This window comes from Hermetia illucens, chromosome 5 (assembly GCF_905115235.1).
Source record: "Hermetia illucens chromosome 5, iHerIll2.2.curated.20191125, whole genome shotgun sequence".
NCBI classification, from domain to species: Eukaryota; Metazoa; Arthropoda; class Insecta; order Diptera; family Stratiomyidae; genus Hermetia; species Hermetia illucens.
Genome location: NC_051853.1, coordinates 70339915 through 70359852, shown reverse-complemented (window position 1 = coordinate 70359852; position 19938 = coordinate 70339915). Strand labels below are relative to the sequence as shown.

The window sequence follows — 19938 nt, the reverse complement described above, 5'->3', positions numbered from 1 at the left end:
AGGGGCCTTATTTTCTTTTTCGCGAAACCGTTTCTTCCCAATATTGTATAAAGCAGCATTTACTCTTTCTTATTTATTTTATAATATGTACATGCAATTTTCACAATTTCACTTCATTTTCTTCCCCTCAACAGCGTTAAGCCAACATTGAAGAAGGTATCCAAGTACGAAAACAAGTTCGCCAAGCTTCAAAAGAAGGCTGCCGAATTCAACTTCCGTAACCAATTGAAGGTTGTCAAAAAGAAGGAATTCACCCTGGAAGAAGAAGAGAAGGAGGTAAGCAATATAAAGTTAAGAAAGTTTATTAATTTAATAAAATTCGCTGAGAAGGTAATAGTTTACCAAAACTATGATATATAACATACAATACGTTAGGTTCTTAGGATAGAACATCGTAAATAGAACCCCCAAGACAAGTAATGATCATGGGATCTTTAGTTTGAAAAGATTTCGATTCTGAATTAGTTGATCTAAGGGATTCTCGGGGATATTGGATCCTTATTTTTAGTGTTTGCTCAAAATTATATAATAGGTGGCCCCCGTGGGAATATAGTTTTTTTTGTAACCAGAATAATCACTTAATCGATAAAAAATATAAATAGTTGCCAGGATTACTTTTATTTATTTTTTTCCTAACAATTAATAAATTTTATAATTTTTATTTATGCAATTTATTTTCCATAAAAAAGAGAAAATTAAAAGAAATAGAAAAACAAAAAAGCGACGCTAAAGTTGAAATAAAACCATCTGCCGTGAAAGCAGCAGCCGCAGCTGCCGCGGCGGCCGCAGCAGAAGCAGCAAAACCAAAATGTAAGATAGAAAAATTATTTGTACCCAAAGTATCTGTTACATGGCTGTCACCCGCAGAAATTATGTCAAAAGTACATCCTAATTCTTACTTTGATACTGTAACTAAAAGACGTCTTCGTATAGTGTATTGTGGACCAAATCAAACTTAACGGTTATGAATAAACAAACTGAAGCTAATTTTCATATACATACATATGTAGTGAAGTACTGGTCGGACGTTAGGATTTATTATTTATGTATCTTTTTATTGTTTGTCTATTTTAAGTTCAAATGTGTATGTCCAAAGGAAAAGATAAACTCATAATCCCTAAAGAGTCATTATGTTACCGCAATCTTGTCTTGTAGTCCTTTATGTTTCCTAAATATTTCATAGAAGGGTGGCCGCGAACGAATAAAGATTGCGGTTTTTTTCCAAATATAAATATGTTACATATCAGCCTTGAGTATTAAGAACAATGCAGTGTTTTATGTTACAACAATGGTTAAATAATTATAATGAGTCATTATGAATGATTTAAAATTTCGTGGTTTTCCCAGGAAATTTTAAATGAATTAATTAAACATCTGATATTTTATATTATTCGTTCGTATCCAATGCCTCAGCCCATTTTCATCCTTTATATATTACAAATTCAGAAATACATTTTACTAATACCATTCCATCATTCTTTTTGTCCCCTTGCAGAAGAAACCCGACTGGTCCAAGGGCAAACCCGGTGATGCCAAGGTAAAGGAAGAAGTTGAAGCTGAAGCATAAACGAATTTAAATAAATAATATCCATATTTAAAAAATAAAGAAAATCCTGTAAACAAATAATTCATCAACACGTTTAAGTTTCGTTGTTTTTTGCATATAAACTTCTTTCAACATGCCACATATACATAAACATACATAAACATTTTAGGAGAAAAATCGTCGATTTTCATATGAAAAAAAAATAAAGTTAATGAGACTACAACATACACGAGACGTATATCGTTAACTTGTTTTTTGAGCCTCATCTTTTTGGGTTTTGCAACAATTTTATGCAAGTTTTGCCAATTTTGATGAAGTTGTAGACTATGATTTTGCTTGCATTGGTATGGCGCACTGGTCAATTTCAAAAACAACAATTTCAGGTCTAGGTTTGAAGAAATCGCATTTAGCCTTTGCTTGGAATAATTTCCTTATCAAAAACTTGAAATATCTGACATTCTATGAATACTATCTTGGATACATGCCACATACATACATACAAACTGAGAAGTGTGCTTTTGATCCCTGTTTTCCCACCTGGAACATTCCTAAAGTGTGAACCTTTAATTAAGATGTGATATTGCGATTAACGAAAATGTTCAGAATTAATATCTGATCTCAAAGAGATTTTAGCTCCTGCATCCAATAAGATTGCAGTTGAAATGCAAGACATGCCTTTTAACTTCATCGCAATCTGTAACAACTATAATATGAAGGTGTTCCTACATACATACGTATTTATGTATATATGTATACGCCTTGATGAGGAATTTATAATTATTTATTGTGTTAGGCAGTTTACCGATCTCCGTCAAAGAAATCCAAGATAGAGCAGAACAGATATATGTATTACTTGAATTGGTAAATATCATATGTAATCTTGAAAAAGCGTGCATGACTTATTTTCTACAAAAAACTTTAAGGTCTTAGAGCGGGAAGTCCCCGGTCTGAAGCTTGCAAGTGGTTTTGCTTTATCAATAGGACCAGTACCAGGTTTTTGAGGGAATGCAATTCTACGCTTTTATTTTTTAGTGTTCCAGACTTCAAAGAGACGAAATGGTGTAAAATAAATTAATTTTCAATTTTCATTAGATGTGGTTTAAGTTTGGGTCGCATGGTAATGATTGCAGCCTCTACTGGTGTTGATTTTGAAAAGTACATATATATATCCCTGCTATGTTTTTACTTTATTTGTTTTTTTTAGTTTGAGTTATTTTTAGTTGTGATATTTTTCATTATCTATACTGAAATGTATCCTCCATATTATTGTATTAATTTAAATAACGGCGGGGATACTAGCACAAATATGTTGCAGGTATCGTTAACTTTCCAATATACGCTAAAATCTTCATCTTTTATGAGGTGAATGTGTTCCTTCCCCAAACGAAGCAGTCGTTTTCAATTGTTTGAGCTTGTTAACTATATATATAGTTATGATGTTACGGACATCACCTATTTATACAACTCGTTATTATACGTTATTCACCACAGGATGGGGACCATGTGTAAAATAAATCCTTATTAAAATCAGTACATTGTCCATCTCTCTGTTATTCATGATTGTGATCCTCTTCCTCTCTTTCTTCCTACTAAACTCCTTCTGCTGCAGAATTCCGTAGATACTCTTGATTGTTTCTTCCACCGCTTTTCACCCATTAATCGAATTCAACATATTCTCCACGATGCTTTCCACTGATGAATGGGTAATGACTGCGGCTTCCATTTCCGTTCTGTATAATGTAATATATAGCCTTGGGCAATGGAAGAGAATCATCATGATCAAATCGGTGGAGGTATTCTCGATAGCCACAAAAGCCGAGTCGCATCCTACATTATCATGCCTTCGTTTAATCCAACTCTCAATGTTTGGTATCAACCTATGTGTCCAGCAACCTTTCTTGGTTTCGTCCCATCGTTTCTGTTATTATACCAGTGATAGATTCCTTGCTGACTGTCATCGAATGGCATCAGGTTCACTAGTTTCATAAATTGGTTCGCGAAACTGTTGGGCTGCAGTTGCCAAGATATTGATAGGTATCATCCCAGCTATTATACAGGTTGCATCGTCGGATGTCGTTCGATAAGCGCAGCATGTTCGGAGGACACTAAGTCAATACGCCGCTGATATTTTTCTACTATTGTTGATCTTTCCCAGTATGATTGACTGCCCAAACAGATGCTGCGTACAACACTGAAGTAACTACCCTTGAAATGAGTTGTTGACGGCTTTGTCTTGGCCCCCCTATATTCGGTAGCAGTTAATGAGCTGTTGTTACACACCTTTTTATTTGTATATCACAGATGTTACTTGTAATTCAACTTCTGATCGAAAATCACCTCAAGATGTTTGAGAGGAGACTGGGAATGTATAATTTGGTCTCCGACTTTAATCTTCATAGGCGTATTCTTCCTGCGCTTGGTGATCAGCACTAATTCTATTTTGTGCTCTGCTAGTGATCGTTCAGCAATTTTCAACTACGACTTTATCTGCCAGATTGCTTCGTTGGTGTAAATTTTGATATCGTCGACGTGACTTGCTACGACTGTAATTCCAATATCATCAACGGAAGTGACCCCACCAGGGAAATGTAACGTTACCTTTCCGTTATATAGGTAGGTATCAGTGGCCGCTCCGAGGAGCCCAATTAGCGCTTTGGTGCGCCGTTTTGATGCCACAAACTCCTAAGACCGTGACTGTTGTTATAGGGACAGGGAAGCGGAGTCCAGCTGGCTCGGATCTTCAGAGCCAGCCCGTAGCATTCACGAAGGAAAGCAGCTCTCCGACCCTGTAACTAGAAATCTCACTGAGGTCCCCAAAGAAGGGTTTACCCAGCGTCCGCAGCCTGACTCGAGCCAGAGCCGGACAATCGCAGAGAAAGTGCATGAGGGTTTCCCTTCCTTCTCCGCAGCTTCGGCAATGCGAGTTGTAGAGTAAGCCGAGCCTAGCGGCATGGTCCCCTATGGGCCAGTGCATTTGCGCGCGTCTGGCACAGGAGCTCTCGTGATCGGGCTATGTTATAAGCGGGCCAAATTCTCCTTGATTTGGCACAGCTTGTAAGCTTTCGCCATCTCAGGCCCGCGGCTGCTAGGTAGTGCGAGTAGACTCGGCCCCCGACAGCCGCCAGCGGAACACCGACTGTGTTCCCCGAGGGACTGCCAAGAGCAGAGCCTTGCCTGGCCAATCCGTCAGCCCGCTCATTCCCTTCTATGTTCCTATGCCCGGGAACCCAGAGGAGAGTGATCTTGAGCGTGCCGCCCAGATGGTTGAGTGTGTCTCTGCACTTCCCCACCAACGGGGAAGATGTCGTCGTTGAGTACAAGGCCTTGATGGCCGCTTGGCTGTCGGTCAGAATGGCTATGTTACGCTTGGGGCTCGAATCACGCTCCAGCCATCGACAGACTTCCAATATCGCCAGTACTTCCGCCTGGAATACACTGGTGAAACCTGGGAGACCATACGACTTGGATACACCGTGTGTATTCGAGAAAACCCCCGCGCCGACTCCATAGGCCATCTTTGATCCGTCCGTAAAGAATACCGTGTCATAGTCTTGCAACAGGCCGCCGGTCTTCCACTTTGCCCTGGTTGGAAGGTCCACAGCAAAGTTTCTCGTGAAGTTCAGCTTGCGTGTGACATAGTCCGTGGGGGATGCCCAGATTTCTCGAGGTATTTCATCTAGAATGTTGCTGTGGCCGTAGCACTTCGCTGCCCAGCATCCGGACTCACGTAGTCTGACGGCACTGCACGCTGCAACATATTTGATGTGGAGGTCAAGGGGGAGGAGATGCAGGAGTACATTGAGAGCATCTGCCGGGCAAGACTGCAGAGCCCCCGTAGCACCTGCACACGCGGTTCTTTGAATCCTATTAAGCTTCGTTCTATTGTATTTCTTCTTCAAAGCCTGCCACCATACAATAGATCCGTACGTCAGGATCGGACGCACTACAGCGGTGTACATCCAGAGAACCATCCTCGGCCGGAGACCCCATTTCTTGGCAAAGGTTCTCTTACAGGCATAGAAGGCTATACAGGCCTTCTTAACCCTCAGTTCTATGTTCAACCTCCAATTTAGCTTAGGATCCAGGAAACGCTGATCCTTATGCTACTTCACAGATTTTTCGGCGACAAAGTGACCTTTCTATCTTTCTATCATACTCGAGAACAATACGTATAAAGTACGTTCTGGTACCCAGCCTAGAAAGCACCCCAATTATCTCTTTCTAACTCGCCGCGTTAAGGGCGTTTTTTAAGGTCGAGCGTTACCAGCAAACAACATCTGTTTCCTTTGATGATTTAGCCAGATTTCTTACCAAATTTACCGTATCGACCGTTGATCCGCTTTCCCGAATCCAAACTATCTCCCGAATAGACCGCCTCTCCTAATCTATAATAGATTTACTCACTCGTTTGACGATGTCATTTAAGGGGCATTTTGGCTTACATGATGAGGGTTCGCCTAGTGGCTTGTTCGACTTCGAGATGAGTATCAATTTTTGCTTCTTGCCCTATAGAAGGAAAATTTTTTCTTTCAAGCATACAATAAATCCTTATGCGAAAGTCTGAAACTGCCAATCTGACAGCAATGTTCGGTATATAATCTAAGCCGGAAGCCTTGTTAACTTTGATGTTCTTGGTCACTTCCAACATCTCTTTGTCGCTTGTCTCTGGCACTTCATCAATGATTTGAACGCTCGGAAGGTCGTTGTTAATATTCTAAAGGAACAGAACGTTAATTATGTCGTTCCGCGACTTTGGACAGGTAATCGATGGGGAACGCTTTCCCTTGATAGATGCCATAACTGTCTAGTATTTGCCACCCCAAAGGTCTGAATTAGTTTCCCTGCAGAGCTCTTTGCGATAGCGGTTTGGATATTTTTCCTGGCAAATTTGTATAGTTGGTGTAGCTCCGTATATTCTGGCCTGTTTCTGCGGCTTTAACATCGCCTTCCCACCAATAAACGTACTTTAGGATACTCATTCATTTGAAATTTTGCCTTCGCGTCAATGATCCTGTCCTCCATGGCATAGAAGCGTCACGAGCCAAAATGCATTCGTTCCAGGATCTGGTTAGCCATATGCATTGCATTTCATGACAAATTTGTACCTTGAAGCAATACTTCCGAGCATAAGTTGCTCTCCATCTGGTCCGACCCAACATCAAGTAGATGTAGATTAAGAATCCCTCATATTCCAAACAAAAACTTCCGAGAATGTAATGCTTGCTTGGGGGGGATTCTTAGCTAGGGTATCACTGACGAATGTTATGTCTATTATAGAACCCATTTCTTCTCTTCGAAATATGTTTGATACTTCGGTTTTTGCCAAAACGATGTTTAGGCGCGAGAAAACCTCAAGAAGTATGGGCCCTTCTTCAACCCAGGCATTGAAAACACCTGCTATAATTTTCGGGTTATGCGATTCTGCATCTTGGAAAAATCTTTCGATCAGCGATTTGTATTCATCTCATGTAAGCCTTAGTGCAGCGTAGCAACTATGGATATATATCACCGCTATCTTAGCTCGAGTAAATCTATTTTCCGCATTCACATTTGTTTCCTCTATGAAATGATTTCCACAAGCCCAAATTGCAGCTTTTCCCCTCTTGTCGCATGTTCATAAGCCGAATTGCAGGTCCTTGTATTGTTCACAAACATCCGCAACGTCGATTTTGTTTTCATATATACTCTGGCTAAACAAATCCAGTGCCGCTTGGCAATGGTTAAAGTTGGGGTTCTGCTCGCAATGTTTGACAAAATGTCCTGCCCCTCCGCTCTTTCGACATAGGGTAGATATGTTATGCAGGCTGCTGCTGATTTTCGCTATGCGTCCAAACTCCAGATATTTGAAGCATTTTCTTAGCGATATTTCCTCACGAAATAGACACATAATCCAACTGAGTCACTTTACCTGCAGAGATGATTTTTTAGCCGCTTCGGACGGTAAATTTATCGTCCCAATTGAAGAATTTCAGTATCTCCATACGGGTTTCTCATCCTTATTATATTTGTCTCGCTGACAGATTGGAAACTCAGTTGCAACCATAGAGCTTCACATAACTCAGCTTTTGTAATGATCTCGTCCAGATCCTTACACTCGATCGTAACAAAGTGTTGACTTACATTTACTTCTACCTTTTCGAACAGCGTTGTCTTATTTTTATTACGTTTAAGCACCAACAGTAATTCGTCTCTGCGTTCGCCTGATAAACGTCTTCCTTAGCTCTTTTAGAGAAGAATCCGCTTTTACAGTGAGTAAAATCTCCGAATGGGTAAATTTTGTTTGATTAGTAATAATAAGGGCGTCGGGTCGTACCTTTTTTGAAGCTTTTTTTTGTTCTCAACCCTCGTTCAGGTTGGCTCCTCCCTTTTTTGTCAGTTTTCGCAACAACTCGTCTTTTTTGTGACGGCATCCCTTTCAGATGTTTTGCCCTTCTTTGGAGAGCAAAGAACGTTGAACTTCTTCAGAAACCTCCTTATTCGATTTGCGATGTTCTGATGTTGGCTTATCGTTCTGGGTTGCAAATTCTACCAAATTTCGCTTACACTTCACTGTTTCTCTCGCTTTAATGTAAGTAGCCCTTAATTGCAAACTCCATTATTTCTCGAATCTTCGTTCTCAGCACTGCGAATGCCTTCGCCTTGGTATCAGCAACCATTCTATCACCTCTAGAGGTATCGTTCACATTAACATTTTGTAATGGCGATTCTCCATTAACCATTCTGCTAGTGAACAGCGTACTGGAAGCTACGGCTTCCTCCGGCGCCTGAACATCGAGGACTTTCGTTACATTCCATAATGCAGCATAATATCACCTCTTAGGACAACCACTTGCAGTCAGTCTGCCTGTCCTTTTTTCGTCGTTAGAAGAAGGGAAGGTTCAAAGCCTACCGTTGACTCTTGTCATATGATTTTGTGAAACTTTTACTAATTAAAACCACCTCCTTCTTCTTCACTTACCCCGCGGGCCTGCTATTTCAGTATTATGTCCTGCTCGTATTATTATTTACCACTCTCCTTTGAAGCTCCTCCTTCCTCAGCATATTGTGGACCGCTTTCATAATTTTTCATTTTCACCACCCAACAAGTTGTTTCAGAGGCCAGCATGTGGTTCACGATAATCTCTGGTGACAAAATTACCCCGGCGACAATTTCGACCACCGCTCTGTGTGTCGTCCAATGAAAAATAGCATGCTGCACATCCTCCGAAATCATCTCGTGCAATTCGAGCAGTCACGACCCCCGAAGCGGTAAAGGTATGAACGATACCCCCCGTATTCTCTCAGGAACTGGGTTAGGTCATGGCTAACTTCTACGTGCCCTCATTTGATCCATTTTGAAACATCTGGAATAATTCTGTCTGCTACTCTTAAAGCTTCACTTAAGTACAGGGCTCGGTGATTGCATATGCTTGGTCATTCACCAAAATCTCGAAGAGAATCATGCTTGGTATCACACATGCTGCTTCGTGTGATATTGTACGATAAACACGCACCTTTCGCAATGCACTAAATCGGTACGGGGCTGAGATTTTTTTTCTATTTGCTTCAATGCCCAAATAGGGATTGCATAAAGCAAGATGAGTTGATAACTCTCGAGATAAGGAGCCGAGGACTTTGTCTTAGGTTACATACATTCGGTAACATTTTCATCAACAATGTAGTAATTTCGGAAGCCTTTCTTGCTAAACTCTCACTGATTTAACTTGAAGTTTAGTTTAGCTGATAAATTGTGACTGTTAGGTATTTAAGTGCTTGTTGCGAATGTAGGGTGTATTCGCCAATCCTAATTCTTATCAGTGTTTGCTTGATTCGTTTGGTAATCCGAACTGCCTTGATTTTATGCTCAGCGACTGTCTGATCAACGTCTTCTAACGAAGACCTGTTTTCGAAAATTACCTGGAAAGTTTGATAGAAATCCTACCTTTATTAACAAAATTACAATAGGTCAAAATTACCTGTGAAATTTCTAACACAAACAATGTCAGTGTCATATTGAACGTGGTTAATGGAACATGCTCAGTATACAGTATACATACGAGCTATGCATAAATGAAATCATAGTGCACCCAAATATTCTTACATAAAAAATCTACAAAACGTTTCATTACTGAAGCATCGAAATTCCAGTTTTTTTTTTTTGAAAAAGGATTTGCTTTGAAATCCATTAGTCGTGGAAATTAGACCACCTTCAATTTTACCACGGTCATATATGTTCAAAATGAAAAATGTTTGATACCCTTGCTTCTGAAAAAATATGTAACCTTAAATTCGAAGTCATTGCTTATTTTCCGGTATTTGTGAATGTTGTGGGCTGGACCGAACTTTTGTTTCCTATAAATTGCTAGTTTGACGGAGACAATATTCATGGCGCTTTATCTAATTACCCCGAAAATTTGTTTCACTTATTATTATTGAGAATCCCCATCGCCTTAACATCTTGTACCACAATAGTCACTCCGATGTCATCTGCGAAGCCAATAACGCGATCCCTGTGGGGTGCTGTAACCTGAAAATTAAGTCATACATTACTATCCACAGGAGAGGACCGAGGAGGTCCAAATCTTGGCCTAAGGATTTCTGTGACTATGCTCACCAGGTATTTGGGAGCATCTAATTTCGTTGAAGTCTTAATTATTTTGCTCCACTTTGTATAATTAAAGGCATCTCTCACATCAAGAGTACTGTGCAAGACTAATTGACTTTAATTGCTGCCTCCGCAATTATTGTTAATACACTGATTGCATTGGCAATAAATCTAGAACCACCCCTAATTCCTGCCCGGAGTGGAAATGGTTTTAGCTACTCCTTGTTTTACCCATTGATCACATTCGCCGTAACTTCCTCGTCTCTTATACCTCTCTCAATCTATACTGAATATGCTCCTTTTTACACTTAACTACATTCCAGTTTTTCTGGCACACACGCATATCTCTAATTAGACCTTCCGGTACTAATCTTCTTCGTTATATCTTTCCCAGACTCTTCCTATTCTCCGGATAATGATCAATTTCCTACCGCATACCGCCACAGTTGGGACAGTTAGGGAGCTGTTCAGTTTAAATCTATATAAGTGTCTGTACGATGCACCATGCCCCATGGTGAATTGCATGAGATTGTAGCTTTTCTCTCTGAACCTTCTCTACGTCCAAACCTTAAAGCTTGGAGTCAATCTGTGCCCCCAGTGAAACTTTTCCGTCCGGTTGCAGCTGCTTATCGATTCCTGCATTTCGGTGTTTTTCACGCGCCGATCAGAAGAAAAATCGGGTCTATCATACAATAAATACGTATCCTTTAGTTGGGCAGAATACCAATCGGCATTATGGCAGCCGCATCATCTGAGATGGTCCTAAACCAGTCAACAGTCTTCCTATAAACCGCACTCATCTTTGGGCATTAATTGTGTCATGCATTACCGGTTCCCTACCTGGCGCTGGGTAGAGTAGAATAGAGCTTACCTCTAATATTTGGCATCATGCTTTCCAACACCATTCTGCAACTACAATATCCGCAATATCATCGGTGTAACCCACTACGGTGGCCTCTCTAGAAATTGGGTACACCAATCGTCACTAGAGAGAGTTGAATTCATTTGGCACATCAAGGGTAATAATTGCGCAATACTGGCTAATACTACTCTTTCCGTGCTTTCCAGCCAGCAACCTGTTTAATAGCGTCGATGGTTGTTCTAGGTATATGAAAGCCGAATTGTCGGTCTGATAAAATTTCCAAACTCTCTATAACAGGAAGTAGTCTATTATAAATTATTCATTCCAACATTTTCCCCAACAGTGTCCAAGAGGCATATATGTACATAATCTATACAAGCGAGCTTCAGCAGGAGGTTTATTATCTTTAGGCAGCAACAATGGTGATTGGGGTCTTATCCAAGGTAGGGTTTGGCGTTTACATACGGCAGCCATGAAGTATTACATGAGCGGGACTGGCTCGTCGTGATCGGTTTCACCATTTGGCTCTATCGAATGGTTGATCTGGATGCAATCTTGAGGCTTTTAAATCCCCATCCAGCGTATCAAGTCACCATTATTTCGGCCTGTCTTTTGGTCGTTTACCATCGACTTTGATGTTCAGACCAATCTTGGCAAGTGAATTCTCGATAGCACGAATTGCGTGACCATACCATCGAAGACGCCTCTCTCGCAACTTTTCGACGATCGCCTAGTAATCGCTTTGGGTGTAGTGTTCCCTGACGTCTCAACACAGACCGCGAGTTAGTGAAGAAAAAAGTTAGTGAGAAAAAAAGTTCCACAATTGCACCTCATTACCACTTTCTTTCTAAGATGCATTAATCTGGCCCTGATGTTTAACTATGTTTTGATGCATTCCTCAATGAACTTCCCCATTCTGTGGCTCACGCATTAGAGTCAGCGGCAAAAACTTTTGGTATCTAAAAATAGAAAGAAAGATGACTAACGGTTTCGTCCAGGGCAGAGAGAACTCATCCAACCCCCCCCCCCCCCCCCTGCTCTATTTTTCGCGTCCGAGAACAAGCTGTTCAACGTGTTCTCGCGAGGTACTATCGTATTTAACCGATGTCATTATTATCCAATTCTAATTCACTATTTACGAAGAAAGCGTCATTTGCCGAACGCACAATGGAAAAATTGAATTGAAATTTGGATAGAACTCCGGTGGCACTGCCATTGTAAATAGCCCACGTCAAAATTTTACCGACTCCAGACATTACAATTCGAGATCGGCTCTCCTGGGGTTAACCATAATAAATTTGTGATGATTTTAAACCGCACCCTATCGACCAATGAAGGTTCATTATCGAGTTCTTTAAACAATTTTCTCTTGGTGCCAGATCCCTCAGAAATACCACCTTGCCAGAGGATTCCGGTGAATGTTTTTTCCTTCAATATCTAAACTACCAACCCTACTTTCATCCATCATTTCACTCGGTTCCCGTTTACTAACGTTATAGCAAGATTTGCCGTAGTAGCGAAGATGACCGCTTTTATAATTTCTTTTGTTGCTGGTGACTTTCGAACTATTAGATCGCCTAATGAGCACCGCAAGCGCTTCTACGGTTAGACGTACACCCTTTTTCTGGTCCATTTTTCTTGACCCTTGTGTTCTTCCGATTTTCTTCTGATAATTTAGAGAATGTTTTTCGTTTCTTTGTGAATTGTAGGGTGTATATTTAGAATGTTCAAATTAGCTAACATTTCAAATAGTCTGTCCTCTATTTTTTATTTTTCCATATAAATGGATAAATTGACATTCAATCTTCTTGTCTATGGCATCAGTTCTTAATTGATCAAGTGTTAAATAATTTGATTTAATAAGATTAAAGAGTGGGAAAGTTAATGTCTCAATTTTACTTCAAATATTATCATACTCAACGGTGTCTAGGCCTGCCTTAGTAAGAAACCCCAAACCTCCTAACCTCACCAACTTCCTAGCGTCTTAGCGTATTTTACCACTCTATCTGAAGCAAAGTCTCACCGAATTGAATCATCCACCCAACTGCCTACTTCAGCTTTTGAGCCACAATCAGTGACGGTATCACTTTTAGATTTCTTTGTAGAGTAACCTACGGAATAGGCATCCTTTTGTAAGGGCTCAAACATTTTTCGTGTGATTCTCTTCTCGGACACAGCTAAGAGCTTACAATTTTGGTTGTAAGAATCCAACTTTCTGTGGATTACATAAGGACCAAAGAGGCTATTGTCTAAATCCCCAGGACTTAAATAATTAGTATATAACCAAAAAAAACTAAGGTTTGAGTTTAGGTAACACTTTCTGCTTGTTCTTTTGTTATGATCACTGATGGTGTCCTTTACCTGCGCTCTTAATAGTCCAATCAATTTTGTAGAAGCATCCATCCTCCTCCTCCGGTCCCATATTGTGACCAGGAGGCTTCCAATTCTGACAATCACAATGGGAGTTGATTCTCCTGTGATCAGTCTTTTTGGGCCGAACCTTTGCCAACTTTGACGCTGAACAGAAGCTCACTCACCCAAGTGGAAGAGGAATTTTGTCATTATATATATTATGAACTAGCTGAACCCGCAACTTTTCAGCTTGTTCTATACCCAGTTTAAATCTACTCTCGGTTCCATGTCTTTTAATATTTCTGCAGTAAATTTGGTTTGCGAAGTTTGAGAAAGGATGTCATTATCTATTGAATTGCCCCAGGTAGCCTCAGTAGGGCCAAAAAAGTTTGACACCCAACAAATGAAAGCAAAATTTCGATGCCCGAATATCATCGTTCAGTCTTTGCATGCCATTTCAGTGTTTGACCTTCAGAATGCACTGTCTCCAATAGCCTCAATTTTTTCTGAATGTAAATGCGCGGTATTTCTAGCGATTAAATTATTTGAAATAATTAAAACTTGCTTTTTCTACGCGCTAGTGTTATTTATTGGTATTGCAAATAACGATATTTCGGGAACCACTTGTTCAATACCGAAATACCGGTATTAGTAAGATCAATAAATAACACTAGCGAATAGAAAAAGCAAGTTTTAATTATTTCATGTCTCCATTTTTCTTTTTGCGTCCTCCAATTCTTTTCTTCAGCTTTCTCACTAGATTTTGTCTTTCTAGTCATCCCTCGAATACCTTTTTATATAGGTACATATATACGAATACCTAACACGACTATTGTTTACGGGTAGGATGTATGCAATTTAACATTGTATCTAAATGATCGAGAAAACTTGTGGCTCGTCAAATATTTTGTACAGCTCATGGTTGTATATGAATCGCCATCAGTCTTCCTCACGCTTTACTCTGATAATTTTTCTCAGAGTGCATCTTTCAAAGCACTTTCTCCGACGTTTGCGTGATGGTTCATTTTCCCATCCAGAGTATAATAAAGATGTACAGATGTACCTCTTCAATTCTCACACTGAAGATTATCCCCTTTTCTTATGAAAGATAGAAAACAGTTTAACCACTGGTACCGCATTCGCTTTTCCCCCCAGATATTGCGGATCAGATTGCAGATAGCATTTCTTGTCGATTCTCAGCTTTGTTTAAAAAGTTCTCTTCTATATTTTCCAGCGATGGAAAACCAATGTATTGTTTGTCAACTAGCCTTGTTGTTTCGAGTGGTTGAGTTGACAGGGAAAAGTTAAGCAGCTCTTTAACATATGGCATCCATCGTCTCTGTATTGTCGTCACCCGTAGTGGTCAAATCTTTCCTTGCCTCCATTTCGAATCGGAAGCCACTTCTCAGGTTTTTAGCTACTTAGTAGACTTCTCTCATGTTGTTATCGTTGAAATTGCTATCAATTCTCCTTAGATAGTCGTCAATATCTCTTCTTTTTTGTCCTATCACTCTATTTGCTGCTCGCCTGAGTTGTCGTAATTCTCTTTCTTCGTCCTTGTGTTTCGTTCGGTGTACTGTCTATTTGTGAAGGCCCCACCTTTAAAAATTGTATGCAACTTCATGCCAAAAATCTCGGGGTTAATTCATTTCCTTTTCTGAGTTGCTATGCTTTTCAGCTTGTAGCTTCTGACTCGCTGAAGGAAGATTTTAACAACACCAGTTCTGTTAAGTCATCTATCATTCCAGCATACAAGAGGATCAGTCGTTCGTTTGGGCAGTCTTTTCCGTAGTATGAATCCAGTCCAAGTTTCATTCTATTGCTGTATACATACTGGGGTGAGTTTTTGTGGATGATAGCTTATAAGCCCATCACCTCGAAACTCCGAATTCGGAGAACCAGTCTGATTATTTACATTTTCAATCTTGTTTCCTTGCAGCTCGTGAGAGCACATTAAGGTTGGATATAGGGTTCGATAGCAGAGCTGTGAATTGAGTATCCGCAGACGTCCTTCTCGAGAGTTACATTACTTTACGACTACCCGTCAGTTTAACTTTGTTTAATCTGACAAGATCTGAAATGATCCACCACTTAGTAGAATATCTGGTTTATGTTCAGATAATTGGCGACCGGTCAGCTGAATTCAGAGGAGTAGGCTTAATATTGCGATAAAATATGCACGACTGTGCGCTACGGCAACCCTTCTTGATAGAGCCAACGCAGATCAGGTCTACTTGCTATCTGTTGGGTGATGTCCTCACTCCTTTTCTCCGGCGATTTGTTGTAGATTATTTTTTCGCGGACTGTACTTGACTTGTTTAAGGTGCTATTAGCCTTTAAGAAATTTTTAGCAAATTTCAAGAATTTTTCTAAACTCCTCTATTCGTTGTTAGCACGACACTTTTAGAATAGAAGAACTCACAACTCTGATTTTCTTACTACTTTATAGAAGATGCTAAAATCGAGTCTTCCTCCGGGTCTTTGTCATACAACAGTTAATCTTCAAATGGGGAAGTCTGAAACTCCAAATCCGAAAGCATTTTAAACAGAAAAGTTTCTCAAGTGGGAATCCGCCAACGTTAATAAAAAAAATCCATTAAAAACAGAAAGAAGCGAAAGTTTGGAAAAGGGTTAAAAAAATATTTACCTTTGTCCAGCTATTTTTTGCTGAAACCTTTTCTTTCTGGTCAAATATGTTCAAGATCCAAATGTTCAAGATCCAAATGCAACAAGATTTCTTAAAATCAGTCTATCTAATCTGGAGATTAACAATCCACCATTTGAAAAATGGCATTATAGGGAAAAGTTTGTTCATCTGCTATTCCTGGATTAAAAAAAGCATCACCATTGTTAGGATACTCCTAAATTTACTTGCGCCCTTTTTTTTTGGTCAAACATCCCGATCTCGTTGTCACCATGCTGGCTTTTCCAGCTATCCTTGGTGATGCAACTGATGTTTTAAATAATTTTCAGGAATATTATATGACCTTCTTAGAGAATGCCCGTGATATTTGAATTGCTAATTAAGCGATAGCTTTCCCTTCAAACATATATTTTGGAGCGATGACTCAAAGAGGCTTATTGAAGCATTCATGTTTTTGAGTATTTCTTCCAAAGCAACGTGTGAGTAAATTTTCATCTGTAAACTTTTCAAAAATTGCTTTTGTGTATTTTTAAACCCCCAAACTCAGGGCAGGTTTATGTATACGCTTCAGCCTTCAAATACTTATACTAGTCGTAATTAGAGCAATGATGTTGCGGGACCTCCTTGGTCAAAATCAAGTCACAAAATCCGCTTCGTATTCCCGATTCATCGATTTGTTTTTTTAAGCTGTGGTCCTCACGGCTCTGTGCACTATTCTATATTCTTGCTCTTCGTCTTCTTTTGTTCAGCAGGCAATAAAACTGTTTTATGCAGATCTTCATCGTTCCCAATGTGGTGGGTGCATTAAGTTTCATGGAGACTCTCGGAATTTTGTAAATTTCAATTATTCTTCACTATGCTCGCCCTCGTACCAAATTTTAAAATCAAACAAATGGAATAGATTGAGCAGAGGTTTTTCTATTTACTCTAATTATTTTTTGTTGAGCATACACGAAGTGCTGAATCCGCACCCACTTGATGACGGAGCGGACCACTTGGAAAGCAACTTACTTCCTCTCCTGCCTTAATAAGGAACTCCAGACATTTTGCGCCGAGGTGCACCAATTCGATATCTCTAAAAGCAGTCTGGCGTCCTGGCCTACGCCATCACTCAATCTCAGGCAGGGTTTGCCTCGTGTTCTTTTTCTACCATAGATATTGCCCTTATAAACTTTCTGGGCTGCATCATCCTCATCCATACGGATTAAGTGACCCGCCCACCGTAACCTATTGAGCTGGATTTTATTCACAACCTGATGGTCATGGTACCCCTCATAGATTTCATCGTTATGTAGGCTACGAAATCGTCATGTAGGGGGCAAAAATTCTTCGAAGGATTCTTCTCTCGAACACGGCCAAGAGTTTGCAATCTTTCTTGCTAAGAACCCAAGTCTCCGAGGAATACATGAGAACTGGCAAGATCATTGTCTTGTACAGTAAGAGCTTTGACCCTATGGTGAGACGTTTCGAGCGGAACAGTTTTTGTAAGCTGAAATAGACTCTGTTGGCTGACAACAACCGTGCGCGGATTTCATCATCGTAGTTGTTATCGGTTGTGCTTTTCGACCCTAGATAGGAAAAATTATCAACGGTCTCAAAGTTGTAGTCTCCTATCTTTATTCTTTCCGTTTGACCAGTGCGGTTTTTTGTTGTTGGTTGGTTGGTTTTCGGTGCTGACGTTGCCACCATATACATTGTCTTGCCTTCATTGATAGCCTACGATCTCGCGCCAATCGCCGCCTGCTCGATCTGGATGAAAGCAGTTTGTACGTCTCGGGTTGTTCTTCCCATGATGTCGATATCGTCAGCATAGGCCAGTAGTTGCATTGCATTTACCTCAGCATCACGGATCACTTTCTCGAGAGCCAGGTTAAAGAGGACGCATGATAGGGCACCCCCTTGTCGTAGACCGTTGTTGATGTCGAATGGTCTTGAGAGTGATCCTGCTGCTTTTATCTGGCCTCGCACATTGGTCAGGGTCAGCGAATTCTCTCATGGCCGTGTACAGTTTTACCCTGGCGGCTTTAAAGTTGATGAATAGATAGTGCAACTGGTGTCCATATTCCAACAGTAACTTGACACAGCTTAGATTCAAATGACTCGCCTAATGACATCACTGTGTGGCGTTTAAAAAACTTCGTATTTTGTCCCGGTTAGTCTAAATTCAAATTTTGAAAAATTGTACTATAATTATTAAATGAGCGTTTCAGAAAAGCTTTTTCAACAGATTCGACACAAAACAATATACACATACTTATTTTTTAAGACGGGGAGTCCATTCGGCGGTCGATTTATAATCGACTATTTAGATTTCTACATAAATTTATTTACTGATTACTAAAACGGCACGTAAAATGGATTTTAAAGTCAAGTCCACCAATACCAATTTTACTACGCTCGGTGTCTTGGTTGCACGTATCGCACCTTACAATGGCCGCTAATGCCGAGAAAACGAGGGAGAATTCGAAGAATTCATCCAAACATGTACCAATCAAATGTGTGGAGAGGAGGGGGGTGGTATCCGTGCCCGTATCATTTTCACCCCGAGCCTGAATTTACCCTCTACGACCTTGGTTACACCCACCTGTTCGTATCCATTGAAGTTGTAACGTCTTTCCGAATTTAGATTACCAATGCGGCTTGCTTGATTCATGCTAGATATACATACATACCACTGATAGTTGGCTGCTGTCTACCGATATTTTCTAAGAAATTATTCTAGATTTTTGCCATCCACAGGTGATTTTTACACCACAAAATGATGGTTGGATCCCGAAATTGATTTAGGTTGAACTTTATGAACCCAAGAATAAATGTACGGAAAAAAAAGACATGCAAACAGAAGTTTTCAACCATCAAAAATATTCAGTGCCTCGTGTAATTTACACTCCAAGAAACTGCTTGAAATGTTTGATGCTAAGTAGTTTTATTCACTTCCATTGCGTTAAGTCCAATTGAAAAGGATCGCTGGATTTTCTCTAATAGTTCAGTCATTATTTCATTGCGGATCTAGCTTTTGATTTATTTGTTTCTGCCCTCAATATTGGCTGCCAACCTGAAAGCTGTCCGGATAGCTGAGTGGTTAGAGCGCAAAGCTGTCGTACGGAAGGTCGCGGTTCAAATCTCACTGGTGGCAGTGGAATTTGTATCGTGATTTGACGTCGGACACCAGTCTACTCAGCTGTGAATGAGTACCTGAGTCAAATCAGGGTAATAATCTCGGGCGAGCGCAATGCTGACCACATTGCCTCCTAGTGTACCGTTACGGTCTTGAATGAAGTGCTCTAACACACTTCAAGGCCCTGATCCAACATGGATTGCTGCGCCAACGATTATTATTATTATTTCTTGTACCTTTCAGCCCCATGTATTTTTCACTGTTGAATTTTGATGAACCATGCTTTGTGGCAAAATTATTTATTCCATGTTCAACATATTTTTTTATTTTTCTATGGCATTAACAACATTTAATTGTCTCGACCAAACAATTGCATCAGATATTAGTAAACAGTAGTGAGACAAACAAAGCGAGGTGTGGCTTGCACCCACTCATACTATGGTGTGTTTTATTTTTTTGGTTTGAGACCCACTTGTAACCTAAAATCGGATGCAACCATCTAACCATAATTTCCTCTGACGAAGATGAGCCCTCACAAATATATATTGAGCTGCTAAAGCCACAGTTTTTCAAAGATAGACGTCCTGTAATGCTACGGTTCGAAGATGAAATTCTTGATTCGCAAGCTTGTTACAGCGGTCACTGCCTTTGTTAGAAAGCCCAAGGGCAGGCAGTATCTGTTTGGTCACAACTGCGGTCTCCATGAATTCAACCTAAATATTATAGCTACATTTTATGGAGGACACATGTGTAGCTTAGTAGTTTCTTCTTGGGATACATTACTAACTAAAGTTGACTGCCAATTCAAGTTCTATGACTTATCGATGTAGAA

At 40.1% G+C, this 19938-nt stretch overlaps 1 protein-coding gene across 15 annotated transcripts in view; it reads left to right on the top strand.

Annotated features, from left to right (window-relative positions):
• LOC119658388 (troponin I) overlaps nucleotides 1-19938 on the top strand; it is a 36946-nt gene that overhangs the window by 16226 nt on the left and 782 nt on the right. For 7 of the 15 annotated variants that reach the window (XM_038065758.1, XM_038065759.1, XM_038065761.1 and 4 more), the window contains 3 exons: nucleotides 135-276; nucleotides 690-810; nucleotides 1496-1537. In XM_038065758.1, the coding sequence (XP_037921686.1) occupies nucleotides 135-276; nucleotides 690-810; nucleotides 1496-1497 (265 nt within the window). In that variant the 3' untranslated portion in view covers nucleotides 1498-1537. Of the gene's footprint in view, nucleotides 1-134; nucleotides 277-689; nucleotides 811-1495; nucleotides 1638-19938 lie in introns of those variants that run through there. The other 8 variants (XM_038065769.1, XM_038065770.1, XM_038065771.1 and 5 more) reach the window with 2 other exon arrangements.